Source organism: Aythya ferina (assembly GCF_964211825.1).
Source record: "Aythya ferina genome assembly, chromosome: 1".
NCBI classification, from domain to species: Eukaryota; Metazoa; Chordata; class Aves; order Anseriformes; family Anatidae; genus Aythya; species Aythya ferina.
In genome coordinates this window covers 150,494,259-150,517,060 of record NC_140296.1, presented here as the reverse complement: position 1 = coordinate 150,517,060, position 22,802 = coordinate 150,494,259, and the positions used below count along the sequence as shown (strand labels likewise).

Sequence of the window (22,802 nt, the reverse complement as noted above, 5' to 3'; positions counted from 1 at the left end):
TATTTTCTTTTTCACTTCTGAACTCCTTTGTACATGGCAAATTTTTTTTGAAGTAACATCTTAGAGGCAGAGTTTGATATCTTTGCATTAGCAGACCAAAATCACATTTCCCTGGGTCATAGTAGGAGGCTTCTTCACCCATGGAGGAAGATTCTCACAGGAAGATCACCTTTGTCTTGTGAGGAACCAAAAGGGTTAGGTTTTTCTTACTGAGATCACTGCATGTACTTTCTAGGAGTCTATGGTGACTTCTTACGGGTTTGCAATTTATATAAAACCAGGGTAGAGGCTGCACATGGAGCACATCCTCATGCTGTCAGCTCCACAAGTAATTGAATAGGTAATATTTTTTAGAGTTCATTATTCTTTCCATTTGAATTCTATTTCACAGGCTTTTGTGGTGGTCAGGACCCATTGTGGCAAACATACCACCACCTGACACGGCTCTGTTCTTGCTCCAAATATTTGTAAAAGAGTCTCATAATTGAGCCAAAAAACTGGAAGGAAAGCAGAGAAGAAAACTTAGAACAGACCTACTCAAATGCTAGATTGGGGTCTGAGTCTGGGCAGATCCCAGGTATCTATGCCTGCTGCATTCCTTTTCAACATAGCTGCATTTCTTACTCCTCCCCTTTTTCTTGGGGACCAGCTTACGAGCACCCCTGCAGTTCTTAGCCAAAATGGCAGTGTGCAGTGCGCAGCAGCGCTATGACAAGAACACCAAGTTTTTTAATAAATGGACTTTGGGAAAAATAAATCAAGTGGTTCTGGCTCGGGTACTAGGATAGGACATTCAGAGAAGTCAGGAATTTGAACTAAATGGATTCAAACAGTGGAACATGTGTATTTCTTTTCCATCAGCTCATAAGATGACTGCCCATCAACATAGTTATCCATCATTATTATCAAATTAGTTCTGTGTGAGTACTGCAGCTATGTTTTTTTGGTTTTTGTTTTTGTTTTTTTTTTTATTTTGTGGCTTGGCACAGATTATAGTTCTCTGACAGCTCCACTCCAAGGCTTTGCTGTGGCTGTAGAGAGCAGAAGATCACCTGTTTTTATGTCATTTAGCAAACTTCAGTCTGTCATTTTCTGGTTTCTTTAAGCATTACAGCCAATCTCTCTTTCCCATTAACCATATAAATTTTGTATTCCTTTTCCCTCAGGTAATCTTCCATATGGAATATCAGTGAATAGGAAGGGTTAAAACCGTGAAGCTATTGAGTCCTTTTTGATTTGATATCACAGGGTGAGCTGCAGAAAGCCTACCCGTTCTTCAGCATGCAGCAGAGTAACTAGAAACAATGGAGCAAGGAAGAAACTGAAATATGCAACCCCAGTTCTGTGCTAACAGCAGGGATATTTGTGAAACTAAATGTTCTTTCTGGAGTGCAGGTTGGGTAGACACTATACTTACTGTCATATTTGAGAACTGTTTGTCTTGTGTTTCTTAACTATTGAGACTTCTTTCCTGAATTTTTGGAAGTGAAAGAAATTCTTCTGTGAGCACACTGTGGACTGCAACTGGATTGTTTGTGATAGACCAAGACAGGACATTGACAAAACTCTTTTTCGGAGATATTCTAAAAATTGGGCAGTTTAAGATAGTGTGTTTTTATGGCTCTGTTAAGTCTGTACAAGACAATGGTAGTGACATATTTTGTATCAGAAGCTTTCTTAGTTCTTAGGTGGGTTTCAGCTGTAATCTTTACTGTAAGTTTTATTTAAACTTTTGGCAGACAATTCACAAGGGGGAACCCAAACATGATATCTGCAGACTGGTAAGTAGTACTTCATTAGGGTCAGACAGACACACCGACTGAAACAAAGCAGCTTTTTATCTTTTTCTTCTTCTTAAGGTACTTGAATACTCTATCTCTGAGAAGACAAAAGAATTAAGAGAATTATTTACATCGATTGTATTTACATCAAATGCTTCAATTGCTTGATACATGCTCAGTTACTGAAGATAAAAATCAGAGCAATTTGTCTATCATCTATTGTCATCAACAATGAAAATGGCAGCTCTGATTTAGGTTATCAGTCAGATGACAGCTTCCATCTCCTTAGTTCTGTCTGTTGTGGTCATCTGACTAAGCTTGTACAATCAACTCTTGATTCTGACAAAGACTCGGGGCTTTGTTGAAACCAAGAATATCACCCTTGGAGTGTGAAAGTAAAGCTTGTTGATTTGAGAAAGCATATGAAATACCATCTTTTAGTGCCATGAAATTCAGTTGTTTGTGCTTTTCCACTTCCCACTTGGGAAATATTTAAGAGCCAAACAAAAACGTTTAACTAACAAAGCACAGTGGTGACTGAGATGGCTGGGTTTTATTCCTCAGTGGGAATGACATTCAATGAGAATGAGGTACCTTGCCTAGGAATCTTGTTAGATAGATTAGATAAAAATCTGTGTACTTTAATGATAAAAATCTGTCTTGTTGTTGTTGTTGTTGTTTTATATTGATTTTTCCTTGACTGTGAAGGAGTAGGCTAGAAAAAGTTACATTTGCAGGAAAAGCTAGGACACTTTTTGGAACAACTTTAGGATTTGTGACTCCAGCTGGCTGTTTTGCATAACATAACATTGGTACTTTAAAATAATTCTTCATTTTGTGTCAGTTAAAATAGAGAAAACCAAAAAGGCATAAGAACTAGAGATGGAAAGACCAATTAAAGAGGGATTTTCAAAAATTGTCAGAATGTGGATTATGTTTTCAGATTTACTCATTTTTCTCCTGAAACCACTTTTTCTTGCGTAGTGTATAGGGGTAATTTCATAAGAATTCCTTCAGAGAACTGATATCAGAACAATAGTGATGATGCATTTTGTCTGTCTTACAGTTCAGAAGTCCCTTGAAGAGCAGTATTTTCTGAGGTACTGGGTGGATACTGAACTTGCAGCTGTTTGGAGTCTTGCCTCATCAGTCACAGCACAGTCACAACACAGAAGTAAGACTACCAAAGAGTTGGAGGGGTTTGTTTCCTTGTTTGTTTGTTTTTTATACATTTGTATATTTTCTGGCAGATTTGGAATAAATTGTCAGAAGTTGATCAAGACAATGTAGTGTTTATCAGAAATCCAGGGAAGATCTTAGAGGCTGGATTACTTTAGAAACTAGTAAGACCTTTTTGCTACTCATTAGTTAACATGTTTTTGTTAATGACAGGTACCATGATCACATTCTTAAATCTTAGAAAAGGGTGTGCCACTCTCCTCAGTGTTAAAGCCCAAGTAAAATTACTGTAGGTCCCTAACAACTTCCAAACACAGCACTTAGAAGCTTTGAAGTTGTCTTGAGAAACAGCTTTGTTTCTAGGGAATTGAACAGTGGCTATCATTGCTGGTGAAAAATAGGATGAATGCAAGAGTTTTGAACAAAAGAACCTTAATTTTGTGCTAGAAAAGTGTAATAGAGAGAAAAAAAAATCATTTACCACTGCTTTTGTGAAGCTGTGTTATGTGGTTGTGTCCCACCACATAGTGGCTCACTGTCTTGCTTTGCACTCAGACATACGTGTACTATGCTGCAGTCTCTTGCCATGGCACCCTTCTCTCCTCCCATGTGATCACAGTGTAATTCTTGTGTATGTTTTGAATTTACCATTGCAGTCCCTTCTTGTGAGTTGATTTGATCAATTGCATGTATCAGTGTTTATATAAACGTGTATATATATTAAAAAAAAAAAAAAGAAGTGCTTTATTTTTAAAACAGGCATGCTCCTTCTCAACAGGTATTGCTCTGACATGTTCATTCTGCAGGAGGTAGGACACAGTAAAATAAACCAGCCAAAACATGGGTGGGAAAGCATAGAGTAGAGGAGCAGAACCACACAGTCTCACCAGTAACTGATGCCTAGCAAAGTGCTTATCCATTAATCAAAAATCTCTCTTTGCTCCCACATTCACTGCTTTGTGCAATAGACCACTGGCTAAACAGCCTATGACTATCCACCCTTGTTCCAGTCTCTTTGAGGGAACAGTGATGGATAAAGATTTTTTCTGACTCGTGGTATGCATCATTTACAATCACACTTGCATCATAAATGTTGTTAACAGGTCCCTGTGACAAAGGTGAGAAGATGCTAAAGATGTGGTATTCTTTGCTGCTGTGTTTGCTGTTTTTAAAACTTGAAGCTAATCCTGGTCTTAAAGTGAGGATTACTCAGAAAGGGCTGGACTATGGTACGTCTTGACATTGCCAAAAGTTAATTTAAGATGAATGTTCTGTGTACAGAATATATGTAGTTCCTTAATAAAGGTGCAGTGTAGAAACCAAGTCCTTAAATATTGAAATAGAATAAATTCCTTCTGTCACCTCACACCAAGAACATCCTTTGTCTCTTCTCTCACTTACTCTCTTGCTTTTTGTGCACCCCAACTGCAAGTTTATCCTTGTATTGTTCATTACATTCTCCTACAATCTAACAGTGTTTCTATTACACTCATATTGATCTACTTTCTTAGAACCAGAATGAAATGGTCATATAATTGAAAGTGCAGTATTTAATCGAAGATAATGCAGACATAATTGGAAAAAAAAAAAAAAAAAAAAGCTTGCAATTTTGGAACAGCCACATAACTGCATACTTTTACTGTCATTCCTCCCTTTGGGGTGGGATAGCATCTGCATGTGTTGTTCTTTCAAAAATTCTTGTAACTGTCTGCCGTAATTCTACCCCTTAACAGAACATCAGCAACCTTGTGCATGGTAGTCCTAATATCCACAAAATATTTTCCTTATTCTTTCTATTCAGGCTAGCTCTCACTATCTCACTTAAGACTTAGTCCATGGGTGTGGAGAGCACTTAGTACAATTTTGATTGTTTACAGAATTAGTGTTAATAATAAAGGTTAACAAGGTACAAATTCAACAAAGGCTGGGTCATGCTAAGGATTAATTGTTATTTATGTGCTCAACACCCTGACAGGTAGACAATGGACTTGTGAGATGAAAAGTGGAAGCTTGGGGTTATGACTTCAAGATGAAAGCAAGGATCAGGTCCACTTCTTTCTCTGTATAAGCATTGTTTTTAAGGCTTTTGAAAAGTTAAGAAGTGCAGGGCAAACATCAGTCATCCAAAACAGAACTGATCTGTGTATCTTTTTATGACACACAGGGGAAAGCGCTCCCTAGGCATCTCTGATGCCTTTAAAAATGAGAACTCAGACTGGTATTTTTTAGTGTGAGCCCAGAAGTAGTTGTGACATTCAGGATGGCTTTCAAGTGCCAAAGGAATAGACCAACCCTGCATTAGCAGTTGGGGATAAGGACAGATGTTAACAGTGCCCCTCCCAAAGGTATTTCTCATATTTGCCAAGCATGGTACCTGTCATGCCTTTTCCCTTAACATGAGATTTGAGAGCTGAGGCAATAAATCCTGCCTGCTCACTCCTTACCTTCTTCCAGAACCTTTACAGATAATCCATCTGAGGTCACTGGCTGCTTTCATTTACAGTGGTAATAGAGAACTTTGGGTTATTTCTGTCAGACAGAGTCAATTATTTTGCTTTGGAGGCAGAATTCCTAGGTAATCATTGTAAGTTATCATGGATCTCAATTATTTGTGTGTTTTTTTCTTTTTTAATGCCTGGAAAAAAAAAAAAAAAAGTTTTTTATTCAGCAACTGTGAGGCTCCAAAGCTAAAGGAATTCAAGTCAAAAATATGTTCTGAAAGCAGGACATCATTTGGTATTAAAATTTTAGTGGTGTCTTCATCAAAGTTGAGCAAAAAGGACGAAGACACAATGAATTTGGGATTTCAGGAAAGCAGGGATTCCTTTCAGCAAGGAAAGAAGTTAGCAAAATAAATCAGAGATCTGCAGCATGCTGTAAAATATGTACTCAGAAAGAGAAGGGAAGGAAACATTTAAAAGGGTTGGATTTAAACCTCAAACAATTTCCTCTATACAAACAACAATTCAGACAGTTCTCCATTTTACGTACCAGCAATTCAGATGCATATATTGGCACTTTTTATGAAAGCAAGGACTACACATGTAAGTCATCTTGCAAATTCCTAATAGGCCCTTTTATTTAACAGGTGTAAAATAATCTGAGATAAATGTGATAACGGAGTGTTTCCAAAGCTATCCACATTGTGTGTAAAGTGAAATAAGTATAACAGTTTCAAAAAACAGATAAGAGTTCTGGAATATAAAATGTAGGTCAAAATCATCTTGGGTTAAATGATTTGTATGTGGGCTAATACAAGCTAAAATGTGGATGAATAAGGGGTTGGAAGTAGGTCAAGGTAAGGGCTTAAGAACTGAAGGTTTTTAAGAACTATGAAGGTTTTTAAGAACTATGTTAAAAGTGATTAAATTATTTATCAGTATATCTAGACCTTTGTATGTCAGAATCTGGCCTGCAAGGTATGTGCTTTCCTCTGTCCCCTTATAGGTAGGAAGATTGGAATGGAGCTCCTGAAGCAAGCAGTATTGAAAGAGACCTTCCCAGGCTGGAATGGGCAGGAGAGTTTCTTAGCTATGAAGATCAACTATATGATTTCAAAGTAAGTGAAGGAAATGCATCTCAAAGTTCTAGGATGAAACAGCTTATTATATTATTACTGCATAGTAATAATTATGCAGCCATTTTTTTTCCTAAGTGCAAGTTTTTAATGGCTCATCTAATTCTGCTCCCTTTGATGGAATGCTGATTTGTTTTAAAAGTACTTCCTTCTACCATACTCGGAGGTGAGCTTTAGAAAGCCTCTGAAAGAGCACTTCAGCTATTTTATTAGTTGATTTGTCTCAGATTTTGGGGCAAGACAGTTGTATGCATGTCTGTGACACAGCAGGTGAAACGGATGGGAAAGAGGGAATAACTGGTGTTATTAAACATCTGCTACTATAAAGGACATGTAGCAGTGAAAGGAGTTTGCTTCATGAGGAAAAAGCCATCAACAAAGGCTAGGATGAATATGTGTGCATGGGGATGATGCATTTGAGCTGATGAGGCAGGAAGATGACTTCTTTTTGGGTAGATTTACAATGGCTAACATAGAATTTTGATTATGTAAGTCTTCACTTCTATTTCCTGCTGAGGAAAATCATTGTACTAGGAACAGCCAGTAGACTAACAGGTTTGTGGAGCTTCCTACAACATCCCCAAATGAGGAAACTAATAGAAAAGCAGAGTTTTTTACAGCCTTCATTCCCATCTTCCAGTTTAAGCTTTTCCAGTAGGCTGTAACCTGAAAAAAACATAACTTCTGGTCATTTAATACTACTTCAGAGCAAAGCTCTGCTGCTCCATAGTGTTTACTTTGTTTTCCTTATAAATTACCCAGAGCAAAAAACAACAATCTGGGAGACTTCATGATTTTATGCTGGATAGGGCCCACATCCTGTATCTATACCTAATACTTTGCTAATATTATAATATTCATTGTATTATATCTTCCTTGAGACCTGAATCCTTGCCCATCTGAGAAAGCTGAGTTTGGACAGTCTGGAGAAGAAAGGACTATGGTGGTAGTAGGATGTCTTACTGCATGTCTTCCACATCTGCTGGATGGTGGTTATAGAGGATATGGAGCCAAATTCATCCTGGAAGTACCCAGTGAAACGATGATGGGCATCAAGAAAAACTCCAATTAGAAGTTAAGAGAAATGCTGGGGTGCACCAAGACAAGAGCCCAGAGACTGAAGAATCTCCATCCTTGGAGATGTTCAAGACTCAAGTAGACAGGGCCCTGAGCTGGCTCATCTTGGAGCAGGGTGTGACCTAGAAGATCTCTTGAGGTTCCTTCCCACCTACACTGTTATGTGATCTTCAGAATCCCAATTCATTCTTCCAGCCACAGTTCTTGAAATCTTCCCAGTAGACAATCTGATTTTAGCCCACTGAAAACAGGTTATTGAAGGCAGCCTTACTGCTGCCCAAGATGTTATTGGAAAATTGGAAAATCACAGTCATTTTAACTAAAACTAGCTGGTACCTTCAGCCCCAGGGGAAGTAGATTAAAGGCAGTTGTTTCAGAGATCTCTGCCAGATACAAGGAAACAATGAGGAAAGTCAACTATGTGATAAGGTTGCAGCTGATATCTTTATGTTCAGCTTAATTCAACACGCCCGTTGCAATATCCTTGAGTATCAGAAATATTTGTTTTCACAGGGAAATCTTTAAGTAAGATCTTTTTTAGAAATACTGAGCCACTACAGAGCCCTTTGCTGAGGCAAGGAAGGGGATATGGAAAGGGAAAGAGAAACTTTGATCTTCTTCAGCAAATGTTAGCATTCAGACAACCTGGGTTTATTTATAGATGTAGCATATGGGTTTAACACACACTTATTTCCCCCTGCAAGCACATTTCCCCTTAAGGACTTAAGGGGAAAATATTGCAAAATTCTTCTACCAAAGCATAGACTTTGCCTGTAATAGCAGAAGAGTTCAGTGATCAGTAGTCCCTCTTAACCTTTTAACCTGTAATCTGATATCCCACATTCTGTTTTTTGTAGGCTCAGAATTGGCTCTATAGATTTCCCAGAAACTTCTGCTTCCTTTATTCCTGGGATTGGCATTAGTCTATCCATGGCACATGCTTCTGCTACAATCAGTGCAGACTGGAGAATGGAAACGTGGCTGCTGTAAGTATTATACAGTGCATTGGGAGTAGAGGAGACAGTTCTGGGAGAGAAGATAATTCAGAAAATTAGTTGCCAGTTTTATTTTTTTTAAGTCAGATATGCTTTATCATGTAACAACAGTCTGTTTAGATGTTTCCTCTCAAGAAGGAAACATTCCCTGCTAATTAATACTTTGGTTGGTTGGTTGGTTAAATATTCTACACCTAAGCATGTTTCTTTGGGAAGTCTCAAGTCAGATAACATGCTCAGTTTGTCCAGACTGTATATGATAGGAATATTCAGAACCACGGAGTTTGCGATGACAGCATTTGTTACTTTTTTTTGACTCTGTAGCCAATTATCTATTTGCTAGTACAGAGTATATTGTCTTCCAAAGTGTTGATATTATAAGGAGAGTGCTGTCAAAATGCCAAACATTCAGGGGTTACGAAATTACACAGTTCAGGTCACTGCGGAAAACTTATTTGGCTTCAGGTGCCTATGTACTATGATGTTGTCTTCGATTACATGATCGTATACTGATTTTTCCACTTTTTTATCTCAGCATTCTTGTTACAGATTTTTAATATTCTAGATTTTCTCTTTTGCTTCTTTTTTCTTTTTTCTTTTTTTTCTCCTTCTTTTTAGAGAGGGAGAGGTAGAACATCTGGGATATCAGCAAAGGTTGCAAGATACTAATCTCTACAACTGGGGTTAATGGAGTAACTGATAACAGCAGTAGGGGACACTCTATTTGTGAGACAGATAAGACAGAAAGATGGATCACCAGGCAACAAGTTTCACCCCATGTCCTGATTTCAAAGCAGCACACAGCTTTGCATTCGATTTTAGTACTGGCAGCTGGAAACTGCTGTCACAGTGGCCCTAACCTGTCTGTTGTTCATTCTGTCATACCAGCATTGTGAGGAAAAGGATACTGTGTTCAGCAGGGTAAATCAATTGTTCCCAAACACAAAGCCACCCCTCCCTCATGCTGAAGGGCAAGGACCTGGGCATAATCTAAAGGGACCCCAGAAATACAAAACTCTGAAGGCTTCACAAACTGCAATGGAGACATACTAGTTGAAGCATGCAGGGTTTGGGGGAGGAGGTCAATGCCAGCTTTGTTGGAGTGCAGGGCTGTGAAGGAGTTTTCTTGCCTTGTTGAGGGGCAGAGAGAACACTACGCTCTCTGCTTGGTATGTTTTGTGCATAGCTGTAGATTTAGATAGATCCCAAGTATGCCCCATTCTTCAGTCCTCCATGTTTCTTTCAGTTTAGAATAAGAGGCCGCAGCTGAAAATGAGCTTTCCAAGGGAGACCCTTGACCACCCAGTCCCCCTGGCTGTTTCCAGGGTCAAGAATTGGGTCTTATCCTAGATTTTTAGGTATCCCTGGGTTCCCAGATCTCACTGTTGCCCTCCTTTCTACAGTGTCCCAGACCACTCTGCCAGTCACAAAATCTCCTGGCAGGCCCTTTGCTCATGGAGGTCTGGAGCAGAGACCCTGCCTCAATAAATCATATCCTGTAAACTCATGCATATAATCTGTTTTGAATTCAATGCACATCCCTAATAGAAGTTAATCCCTAAAAAAGAAACAGTCTTTCTTGCTTATAGAAGCAAGAAGTCCTTTCAAAGTGGATTTATAGTTTCTTAAATTATTGCCTTATAGGACATGTTTCCCTGACTGATTGTTTTGTTTTTCTAAGCAGCAAAGACCAAGGAGGAATTACAGTGTCCATCTCAGGACTGTTTATTGCAGTTATCTTCAAAGTATCATGGGACAGCACAGGCCACTTGTCCATATTGCTACACAACTGCCAGCTGAGCGTTAGTAGAGTAAAAGTCAAGTTAAATGGAGGATCTAGGTATGTACAGGAGATCTTGTAATTGCTGTGTGGGAAATAGTAGAGTTTGTCACACGAAGGCCACTTTCAAATTTTGACATTTAGGGATCCAGTTACAGGATACAATTATCAAAGGTTATCAAAATAGGTTTTTAAAGGTCTGTTTTCAAAAACAGGCTCCTTTGCCGAGTGTGTGAAGTGTGGTTAATCTACATTTCTCTGAGCATGTGCCAAAAAATGATCTGACTAGACATAATGCATATGAAAAATTTGCAGCTTGAGTATATTAAAGAGTACAAGATTGCAAATAGAAATTTTCAGAAGGGGATTTAGATTGATTATGTGTTGTTACAATCTGACCTACAATTTAAAAATAAAACTTTTTATTCCAAAATAAAATGTGAAGTAATGTTTATAGTTCTCATTACTTTGATTTTCTAGAGAGCTTTATGTCGTATGTAAAGAGAAAATGTGGTTAATTGTTATCATCAAGTTTACATGAATATTCTCAACTTTGCAGATTGCCTTCTAAATAGTTCCCATGAGACTGAGAACAACTAGTATTTTCCGAGACTCACAAATTAATAAAAACAATTAATTGTACAGTCTACCAATATTGCTGTAATAGCATTTCATTAATCTAAATGATATTAATGTTCCAGTCTGGTAGATTTTATATTTCAAAGATTTCAATCCATGATAAAGTCTTTGTGTTTGTTTCCTTTCTCCAGCTGGATAGCCAGCTTCCTGTCTGGTTATCTCCAGAAGCCCATACAAAACCAATTGGATGAAAATGTAAGTTTCTAAAGATAATTTCAGCTAGTGAAGGGAGGATTTCAAATACAGACCTTACGTTACTGACTTCTCTCTCTTCTCATATAGCTATGCCTAAATATCGAACACAGAATACAAATGATGGATGCACAGCTTAGAAAATATAATGGTGAGTTTTTGAAAACACGTTTTTAAGTAATTTTCACAGTGCTCAGTTTGTACCATTTTTGTTAGATTCCAAACCTTTCCTGTGTTCACCCTACAAAAAAGTAAAGGGATAAAAACAGAGCCATTTTTCTGTACCTTATCCTGTTCCAGACTCTTAGAAATCTCTTGCAAGAACCTTATGTAGAATAAACAGGTTTCTTCTATGCTCATAGCAGGTCACCTGTAATCCTTCTCAGTTTGTTCTAGCTGAACATGTGCTTTATTTAGATTTTCAAGTTGAACATTTTCTCACTGATCCTTTATGCTCTTGGTACTGTGGACATAAGAAAACCTGAGTAAGTAGTAACCCACTAAAAAGCTAATAAACATCCCATCCTGCACTGCTGTCCTGCAAGATCTTGCAAACTTATCGTATCTCGTTTTAAACTTGTGTTCAGCGAGATAATAAAATGCTGCAGGTTGACAGTGTCACCTTAAGCATATTTCTCTTCACATCATTAACAATTCCTGTGTTGCTCTTGTAGAGACATGGAGACAATAGATAAATATGTTCAAAAAGCATGTAAGATTTTCATGATTTAAATCAATAAGTATCCCACAACTTTTCTTTCTTTTCTTTTCTTTTTTTTTTTTTTCAAGACTGATAATATTTAACTGTAGCTTTCACCAATTCAAATTTATGTAATTCCACTGTTGTATAATTCATGTCAGATAATTTGTTTCTGCTCTTGAAACATTTCAGTTTGTATTGTGGATATAGCTGTTATCAGCTCCATATTCAGAAGCAGTGTGTGTGGAAATTGTTTTTTCCTACAATGGCTTATACCCACCATGTGCCATGCACTGGCAAATATTACTGAAGATCATGGTCATCAAGAACATTATCTTACACAGTTGTTAACCAAACACTTCAGGCTGTGCTGTCATATTGAGGAGTTAATGATCTCTGTGTGAATTCAGCATTTCTCTGTAAAACCATGTGATTGTTTTTGCAGTATGAAAAGACCTTACAGTGCAGCAATCATAAACAGCAATCAGTCTGAAGTTGCATGTGAGCACCTTTCAGAAAAAAAGGTCTTCAATCATACTGTCTGATAAAGAGCACTCTCTTGTTGTGAACAAATATCTCTTGTCTTCAACACTGATATACACAAAAATGTGCTAATGTCATCTTCCAAAGTATTTAGTACTATGTAGTATTATTTCACTAACCATATAGAATTTTATTTCTTTTGTGCAAACACATAACAAAAAAAGGGGACCCTGCCTAGGTATTTCTTTTACTGAATGGAAGCAGATTTCTGAGGGGTGTATTCAGTTGTGAAACAAGAGAACCAGGCCTTAAACTGGAGGAATTGGTGACTTTCTCTGAGGGGATACTCTCCCTTTTTAATTTAAAACATTTTTTTTTAATTTTGTTCTTCCTTTTCCCACTGTTCTTCTTCAGATTCATAATTTCTAGAACACCTTTGCCTTTAAGTAAACAAAATATGTTTGTGATATTTTTGTAGTAATGCTTGTTTTGTTTTTGTCCATTATTTTTCTAGTCTTAAGCCAGATAGATGCCTTTGCACAAATAGACTATTCCCTAGTTAGTTCTCCAGCAGTCTTCAAATCACACATTAACTTGGATTTGAAGGTAATTTGCCATTAATATTTCTGTGCTCTCAAAGACTGTTCTGATACTCTTTTGCATTGATTCATTTTCTTTCACTACAGTCTTACTCAGCCTCTCTGCTATTTAATTAGAAAAGCCATAAGACATTGGACGTTTTGGGTAACAGCCATTTTAGAAAACAGATACAATTGTTTATTTAATAAAATAACTGCATTGGTTAATTAACCAAAGTTATCATTTAGAATTAAAATATTCCTTCTTCATTTATTTTTCACCTTCTCTGGCAAGAGATATCACAGCAATACCCAGTTGTTCCAGCAGCTTCAACAATCTTCATAACTTAGAGCATCCCTATTGCTCTCAGAACTGGCTTCACTTTAGATAGATGTGCTAAAGTTACAGTTGAAACTCTCCCTCTGGTTATTCTGTTCAAACAACAGTTACCATATACAAAAATAAATAAATAAAAATAATAATAAACCTCTGCAAAGAGGGTATACGCAGCTTAACAGTACTAAGCATTATTCAGCTACTGTAGCTAGCTAGAGCTTACAGGATAAGCTTTGTAAGTTGACACCCATGATGAGATACCAGATGAGTCTTAGTCAGTTATTAATCAGGTAAGAAACTTATTAGCCTTCAGTGTTCCTTCGATCAGGCTGATTCTTAATGTTTTTGAGTTGCTATCTCCCAACTCTCAACTCTCGTTTTAGAGTTAGGTGGTATACATGTATAAAGGGTCCTTTGTGTCCCTCTCTTAAACTACTTCCAGTGCTTTTGGGGTGTAGGGAGGGGTTCCTGAAGATTTTCATTGAATGTCACTCTTAGAATTAAGTTAAATATATCTTTGCAACAAGAGAGAGAAAATTCTGTTCAAGAGGATTTTGGTTCTCTCTCATGGTAGCAGTTCAGAATATTCACCTGAATGCTCAAATTAAAATTTAGAAAGGGTAGAAGCCAGGTTTTATCTGTGTTTTTCCAAAAGAACTTTCATTTGCTGATTTTCAGGGCATATAATCAACTCTCTTGCTTGCTTCAGGTTTGCTTTAAAGTCAAGTTTTTCTTCAGGTAAGAAGATGGAATAAGAATTCTTTCTGTTAAACCACTGCTAATGCATTCTGACAAATACAAATGTTTACAAGTAGAAATACTTGTTAATAACTCATTGCAGGGCACGGTTTATCCAGTAGGAAATCACACAGACCCTCCCTTTGTGCCAGCTCCATTTGGTCTCTCAAACCATGGTGATTCCATGCTCTATCTGGGAGTCTCCAATTATTTTCTTAAGTCTGCTTCACTGGCTTACTACAGAGCAGGGGCCTTTAACATCACCATTTCCAAACAGGTGAGTATAATTTGCATGTAGTAGAATTATGAATATCAGGAGCATGGATAGTCAGCAAAGGAGATAAATACATTAGGTTTGCAATTTCACACAGATCTGGGTCATGCTTCTACCACTTGTAAGAGTGATCCAGGACATTCATTCTGTATTTCATGATTTTAGACAGTCAAAACCTCCCTCAGACCTGAGTTTGCTGGCAGCTCTAGGCAGGGAGTGACAGATACAAATGTCACAGAGTCAGTGTGCAGGGGATGGCAGAAAGAACCAAAGAAAGCTTTTATCTACATAAGATCCAAATAGGAGAGGAAATCATAAAATAGGAAAAAGTGTACTTAAGCCATGGTCTGCTGCATAGAGGCCCACAACAAATGTGTTGGCTTTGTTGAGAGCCAGAAAAATCAGGAAGAAAGTACAAGAAAACTAAGCTTTCAGTTGTGGGTGAAGAACATATAAGACTTCTCCCAGAAATGCTGTTTCCACAGTGACATTAGTAGACAGGGAATCCATGAACTTTTTCTATTGAAACATTGCTAAGAAATTCTTTATAAAAAGCGGTGACACAAATGGCACTGACAAACACTGTCATAGTGGTCAGCAGAAAACGAGCAAATGAGATTTTTGAGTCCTGTCTCTGAGAGATTCAGTATATTCCATCCAAGAAAGTCCCAAAGGCAGGACATAAGCAGCATGCCATGTCTCTTCTTTCAAAAAATAATGCCTACACACTATTTGGTCAGTGCCTCTGAGACATAAGAAAGAATTCCATGAGAAAGATGTCTGTCTCTCCTCTGTCCCACAGAACACTGGCTTCCCTAAGAATCATTTTGGGGCAAGGAAATGGTAAATTAAAACATGGATTATTTAAAAACAAAGTAAACAGAGTATGTTTTTTCAAAGAAAACCTCATTTTCAAGCTGATATAACGATCTCAGGTTGGAAATTAGGAGAAATTTATTCTCAGAAGGAGTAGTCAGACATTGGAATGGGTTGCCCAAGGAGGTGTAGAGTCACCATCATTGGGAGTGTTTAAGAAAAGGTTGGACATGGTATTTAGGGACATGGTTTAGTGGGTGATATTGGTGGTAGGGGGACGGTTGGACCAGATGGTCTTGGAGGCCTTGTCCAACCTTAATGATTCTCTGATATAATTTATTTAATTTGTTTACAGCTTGCTGCTACATTTAACCTAAATACAGCCATACTTAAAGATTTTGTTCCTGAGGTGGGTACTTCTGCTTGTACAGACCTTTTAAGAAAGAATGGTAGCTGATGTGTCCTGTGGATATTGTCTGTGTACTTGCTCATTTGCAAAAGTTTGGAGGAGACAAGGAAACTGAGATGGTTTACAAGTAGTGGAAGATTCAGACATACATGTCTTGCCCCTCATAACTCTACATTCTTCTTAACTATATCACACTACTCTGAAGTCATTCTCTGCCCCCATAAGTGTCAAATTTGCTCTCAGTCTCTGAAACAGTTTTAAAGAATATGTAGTAGACATCTTCAGGGAAATCAGTCTACTTTTATTCCTGTTTAAAGTAATGGCATCACTGTTCTTGGCAGCCTGACTTCTCTATGTCAAGATATCTGCTGGCTGCTGGAGATTATATACAATGGGAAGTAATGGTCATGAGGAGCAAAGTTTATAAATGTGATGCAAGTCATTAAGATGCTATGAGATGCTTTAACAATTCCTAATACGGCAACATTTACTATGAATTTATGAAATCAGTCATCTATGGCACTGTAAACTAAAGTTTTGTCCTCTAGGAGTTTCTCTATTTTTCAGAAAATTGGCTGTTCTGGAAGGCTACCTCTCTTCCAAATTCTTTATATTGGCAGGGTCAATGCTTTTTTATTTACATGAGTCACTCATTTCTTTAACATGTGTTGCCAATCCCCTCCGTCTGAAGTCACTTAAATTATTTCTTCAGATATGTTCAATATTGGTGTGTCTAAAACTTCATCATTTATGATCTCTGAAACTCAGTATATGCCATGCTAATTTAAACATTTAACTTGGTGTAATTGAAATTGAGTATTTTGAATCTAGTTTGATTAACTATATTGTTATATAGCACCTGATTATGCTGTAGCCACAGAAACTGTAGTTTAAGAAAAGCTTAAGGTGCAGGAACTTCACAATCAATCTTTTATTCTCTTTGAAACCCCACAGATTGCTCTGCATTATGTAACAGCATGCCCAGTGCTTCTGAAGCTGATGGCTACATCACCACCCGTGGTCAGTTTGCAGGCAGATAGATGCAGCCTGCAGATCACTGGCTGTGTAGAAGTGTTTGCTGTTCTGCCAAATTCAACTTCCCAGCACATCTTTACAGGGAATCTAGTAAGTAGCTATAAGAGAACTATAAGATAACATTCAGTGCTCGAGCTGAACAAATCACACAGGAATCTTCCAATTCCTTTGAAAATCAGAGATCAGCATGAAATGCGTTATGCAGTCCTGCCACAAGCATGTATACTGTTCTGTTGCATTTTACAGGGACGAAATATGTGCTACACATTGTAGAATTTAATATGCAGGTACAAGAAGCTATTTATTCTTTCCATGTGGGGGGTTGAGTGGTTATTCAAGAATAAATTTTACTATATATAAGTGATTTAAGTGATTATCTGATTCCCAGTCTTCCTAATTTATTTGTTATAAAACAGTTCAACATGTCCCCATGACTCTCTTCATTAGGTCGAAAAATGAACCAAGTATGTCAGCCATGCAGGAATTGAAATGATCCTAATGATAAGGAGGCAATCAGGGCAGTACTATCGCTTCATCCAGACAATCTCTGTTGCTGTCAGAAAGCGGCAAATTCACAAATGATTTCACTATCTATGCATACTGACTAAATAAAATATTTAGACATTGTGTTTTCAGTCACAAGAAGCGATTGCATTAGTGCCTGTATCTAGGACAGTATCTGCCTGTGTATTGAGTCACAGAAGACTGTTTTGTTTTTTCCTTGCAGACAGCGAGTACCGGAGCCGATTTGACAATAACCAAACAGAAGCTGATAATCTCATTACTTCTGAAGAGGTAAATAAGGAAAATTCAGAAAACAGCATTAATGATCCCAACGTTAGGACCCACCAGAACTTCATTGTGTTAGTCTGACGGTGTTTGCTTCACTGTGAGAAAAAAGAACATTAATTACCTTCTTTCTCACAGGGGCTCTCTTTGACTGCTTAATTTATATCATGCAGATGAAGTATAATAATACTGGGGAACAGCTGTGTGTCTTGTACAACATAATATTACCCCTTTCTCAAGGTTCAACACCCCTCAAGATGGCAATGTATTAGTTACTTTAAAGGCATTTGTTTAAGTCTGTGCTAATGCTGGAGAACAGGGTTCAGTAGTTTATTCTAAACCCCTTACATGTATTTCCCATGCCATGTCAGCATCATAAAAAGAACTGCCACCATGAAAACACTTTACAAGAGTGCCAGCTTTGTATTCCTTTACATGAGGGGAAGTGAAAAGTGAGACTACAAAGTAACCACACTTGCTGGTTTTGTGGTTACGGACAGTTATGGGTCTTCTCAGATGGCTTACAGTAAATTTTATTCACACTTCAAACTGGCTATATTTTACAACTCCTTTCTCCCTAAAGACACACTTGTGTAGAAGCACAGACTCTCAAACAAGTAGTCCCTACCTGTGTTTCTTCTTGGCAGTTCTGCCCTCCACATTGGGGTAGAATTCCAGAATATGTGATATTTTTTAGTCTATTACATTTTCATTAAAGAAAAACTTAGGCAGCCTTTTCTTGGTTTTGATCACTGGGCCTTTTTAACAGGAAGAGGAGACTTGGAGTGATCAGAGCCTGTCATGAGTTCAAGAAATAATGTTGCCACTCAGCCAGGGCTTTTGACATGAGATTGTGTTCTTCAAAATGCTGTGCTTTTTTATGTGTTTGTTTCCCCCAGAATTATGTTTACAACGACCTGAGGTTTATCCAAATCATAACAAACACTTGAGGAATGTGTAGTTCAGCCATTTCAGGAAGTAGTAATTCCAGAGAGATTTTTCTTCCCAAGTATTGTAGTCACAGCCCAAGACTACACATGACTGTAGGAGATTGATATCAGAAAGATCCCAGTAAATCTACAACTGAGTTTTGATTAAAAGCTGTTGGGAAACAAAGAGTCTTTGGCAAAGTAAATTAGCATGAAATCAGTAATTGAACAAATGAGATGTAAAAGGAAATGCAATTCTCACTGCCTACTATACTTTTGCATTTTATTTCTGTACACACATTATGCAGCACTTAAAGACAAAAAAAAATCTTTTTTTTTAATATTATTTTTCTGGACTGCAAAGGTGTGTTTCTTCAAGACTGTTCACTTCAGATGGCCTTTCATCTTCAAGCAGTGGCTGTGCATAATTTGTACCTTCATCCTTTCTCATCAATCCTTTTCTTTTACTTCTTCCCCTTAGGCTTCAGTTCTCCCTGCTGAGCAGTACTGTTGGCTTCTCTGAGGTAAGTTGATGGCTTCAGTGCCTAGGAAAGGTATCTGATCTCTTCAGAGATAAAAGCAATTCAACAAAACTTGTTGCTGGAAAATTCTTGGTCTGAATTGGGGATATCATCTGCTACTGCTCTTTCTGCTTTGAAATAGTATATTCTCTGCTTCTCTTTTTCTTTCCAGTAAGAGGAAATACCTCCTGGAGTGTTTTCTTTCTCATCAGAAGCACCAAATGTTGTTTGTTACCATGTAAAATTAATTGAAACAGAGAGGCCTGGGGCTGCATGACCTAGCAAGCTAGTTGATTTTGCTTCTTTCTGCATCCAGCAACACAGAGGCAGGCATGGGGCTAGAACATCTAGCTGTTTCTGTCAGTCAACCTGAATTTACAGATGGATTAAGTAGGCCTAGCAGTAGGAGTAAGTACAAAGTCAAGCTTAAGCTCAGTTTCAAATATCTTGAATCATTTCAAACAAATAAAAGGGGAGTAAAAAGTAGGGGTTAAAAGAAACAGCAAGCCACTGGTTAGATCTTTCACCATAGACTGAGAAGTGGTCAGGGTGACTCTGCAGCAGCTCAGCCCAACCTATATCTTTAAGTGATGGGAGGAAAATACTAATCACAGTAGCTGAAGACAGAGCACTGAAACAGAGGCAGTTCTTGCCACACAGAACACAATTCAGTTCTGAGAACTGAGACTTGGAAGCTGAGATGAGGTTAAACGGATCATATTCTTACAGTTAAGGTCGATCCCAGATACTTTACATACAGAAAAAAAAAATCACTTATATTGCAAGAAATATGAACACCCCACCCCATTGCCTTGTATATTTTGCATTGTACAGATGCAACTTTAAAAAAATTCTTTTTAACCTGAGATTTTCTTTTCCAATTTCTGTTCTGATGTTCTTGCCTGTTACACCAGTTCTAACCCTTCATCTCCATCCTCAGGTTACAATCCTTTAGGCATCACACAATAATCACCAGATGTGTTTTCCCCCTTACTGCAGGTCTCACTGGTAAAGAATTTTCTGTCTTATGCTTTATGGAATGTAGTGATGCCAGTAATCAATGGTAAGGATCGTGGCTGGTTCCTGAGCACAGTTGGTGGGAAAGCAAGACTGAAACTGCGAAAGGAAGTGCCCAGTTTTAAAGAATGTTACAGTAGGTTTTTTGTCAGTTTAGCTAAATCTGGACTGGTCTGCTCTGTGCTGGACCCTCAATCACCTGAATCAGGCAAGGGCTGGAACAGGGTGAGTCTCAGCATCCTTCTGAATGCTGAGCCTGGGTTTCCTTCTCCCTGAATGCAGTGTAGCAGCAGGGATGAGACATGCCTGGGTATCATCCCCACAGAGTCAAGCCATGACCAGAGAAGGGCCCAGACTTGGGAAGCTCAGAATCATATCTGCATCCTGGGGCTACAGGATAGCATCAAGAACATTATCACTTCCCTCTGCCTGTGCACTCCCCTGCTGCTCCAGGCAGGACAAAGTAGAAACTGGGCTCAGTGGGATACAGACAGTGAAGGATGATGAAGAAGGAGGTAAAGGTGGAAAGAAACAGATTGAAGAGTACAGAAGGTGCCCATGGGGTAAACAGAACCAAAGAGACTGCTGAGGAAGGAGGGGAGATATTAATGAGGAGAAAGGAAGAATGGAAAGGAGAGACACAAAAGTCAGATGGCTGGAAAAGCATGTGGCAGTAAAGCTGGGACTTGATCCACGAAAGTAGTGATAAAGGAGAATAAGAGGGATTGACAGGATTAAAGGATCAGGTAGAGAAGAAAATGAAAGGAAGAGAGAATAAGTCAGAATGGGAAACAGCAGAAAACAAATCTCATGGGGCAGTTAATCTGAAAAGGAGTGGAGGCAGTCAGGTCCCATTGTCATAGAGCTGAGAGATGTAAGAGTGCTCCCTTTTCACAGGACTTTTTTAATTTTTAGCAAACACAAGTAACAGCGCCCTTGCAGAGGCACAGTGATGACTGATTAAAGGGAAACTGTAAAACTAGTTTAGTTCCTACTGAAAGATGCCTCTGAAGTGTATTTTATTATTACCTAAAGATACATGTATATTTGTATTTGTCCTTTTCTAAGATAAACTAGGAAAAGGATTTCCTATTCCTAACTTCGCCCACACTACCCTGATTGGACCTGTAATAAAAATGAATCAGGTGAGAATCACAATTTCTTATTCAAGAAAAATGCTTATTTTTCAGGCCTGTGAATTTGTGCATATTGTCATGTTGGGTTTCTAAATGTAGTTAATAGTAAAGCTTTAGTGTAACTATACACTAGATTTAAAATCCAGACTTTGGATGCACCCCACTACCACCACCACCTTAGGGTGCTTTGGGCAATTGTAGGTTATAAAGAGTTCTCTAGCCTTTTGGGGAGTGCCAGCAAAGTGAAAATATCACAGGGATAGCTCTGCTATCCCCCGTAGGTCTTAGGAGCTTTGAATGTGTGAGTTCTCTCTACTCTGCCCTTTCTGTAGTGCAGGAAAGCGAAGAGGCAACCTGGGGTTAGCATTACCCAGCCTTCTGGAGGCTTGTGTTAACTCACATTAGAGCTTATTCATACACTGAGGTCAACTAAATTGCAGGAAGCATAAAGCTACCCTTATCTCCTGCAGTGCTGAGGTCTTTACCATGGAACCTACTAACCTTGAATAAGTCCATCTGAAATTTGCATGTTCTTCTTTCCTCAGGGTCATCTGTTGATTTTCACTGATGTTCACTACAAACATGAAGGAGGGGAAGATGAGGACCTTCCAAGTCTATCCTAATGTCAACTTTCAAATAGAGAAAAATGAAGTCTTCCTTCTGTTGGCTTGTATGGAATAGTTGCTACAAGATTAGAAGCATGGCCCTTGGTCACTATTTTTGATGTTTTGTTACTTTTCGTGAACTGAATCTGTTGTTATTAGTATAGCAGGTGTAGCTGACTGTTACTGATATTCTAGAAAACTTGTTGCAGTGTGATGGAAAGGAGTGACTGGTTCTTTTTACTAGTGTTACAAACACCAACGTTTATTAATTTCAGACACCAGTTATTGCATTTTTCAACTTATCTCAATTAGTGTTAGCAAAACTTTATATAGAGCGAGACCTTATTCTTTGTAATATTTTCACAATGTGTCCCTTTGTAACTGTATTCCACGAGTGGGAACAGGTTATAAAATCCAGTGAATTATCACAGAACACTACAGAATCATAATTTATGTTGTAAGTAAACTCCAGATCTAGTCCAGAGACCAGCTAGGAACAGGACTTGTTAAATCAAGTTGCTGAGGGCTATTTCCAGGTAAGTCTTGAATACCACAACCTCTCTGGGCAACCTGCTTTGCTATTTAACCCACCTCAGAGTAATTTTTTCCTAATATCTTATCAGAATTTCCCATGTTCCAGCTTGTGTTACCTTTTGTCCCACCACCATGCACTTTGAAGAAGAGTCTGGCTCCGTCTTCTCTGTATCCTCACATCAGGAAGTTGTAGGCAACAAAAAGGCCTTGCAGGTCTCTCCCCAAGCTGAACAGACTTGATCTGTCAGACTCTCCTAGTAGGTCATGTTCTCCAGCCCCCTAACCATTTTCATGACATCTGCTGGACTTGATCTAGGATGTCAATCTCCTTCTTGTACTGGGGAGCCAAACTGGACACAGTACTTCAAACACAGTCTTGCAAGTGCCAAATAGAGAGTAAGGACCATTTACCTGGACCTGCAGCTTTGTGTTCAACTTGCTGTCCACTAAGACTCCCAGATCCTTTTCTGCAGAGCTGCTTTCTAAACAGCCCCAAGCCTGTACTGATGCAGGGCATTACTCCCTTTACTCCCAGATGCAAGACTTCATGGTTGCTCTTGTTGAACGTTATGTGGTTCCTGTCAGCCTACTTCTACAGCTTGTCCAGGTTCCTCTGAATTGCAGCCCTGCTCTCCAGAATACTGTTTGCTCCCCCAGTTTGGTGTTGAGCACAAACTTCCC

The 22,802-nt window shown here is 38.4% G+C and overlaps 1 protein-coding gene across 1 annotated transcript in view; it reads left to right on the top strand.

The window, feature by feature from the left end:
- Nucleotides 1–22,802, top strand: part of BPIFC (BPI fold containing family C) — a 45,438-nt gene that overhangs the window by 2,280 nt on the left and 20,356 nt on the right. Inside the window, 17 exon segments of the mRNA XM_084501140.1 lie at nucleotides 1,167–1,395; nucleotides 2,848–2,955; nucleotides 4,064–4,189; nucleotides 6,408–6,519; nucleotides 8,472–8,600; nucleotides 10,294–10,449; nucleotides 11,160–11,223; nucleotides 11,311–11,371; nucleotides 12,918–13,009; nucleotides 14,160–14,333; nucleotides 15,502–15,555; nucleotides 16,510–16,680; nucleotides 17,318–17,385; nucleotides 18,790–18,832; nucleotides 19,829–20,071; nucleotides 20,172–20,361; nucleotides 20,915–20,991. Coding sequence (XP_084357266.1) covers nucleotides 1,329–1,395; nucleotides 2,848–2,955; nucleotides 4,064–4,189; nucleotides 6,408–6,519; nucleotides 8,472–8,600; nucleotides 10,294–10,449; nucleotides 11,160–11,223; nucleotides 11,311–11,371; nucleotides 12,918–13,009; nucleotides 14,160–14,333; nucleotides 15,502–15,555; nucleotides 16,510–16,680; nucleotides 17,318–17,385; nucleotides 18,790–18,832; nucleotides 19,829–20,071; nucleotides 20,172–20,361; nucleotides 20,915–20,991 — 1,935 coding nt within the window. The 5' untranslated portion in view covers nucleotides 1,167–1,328.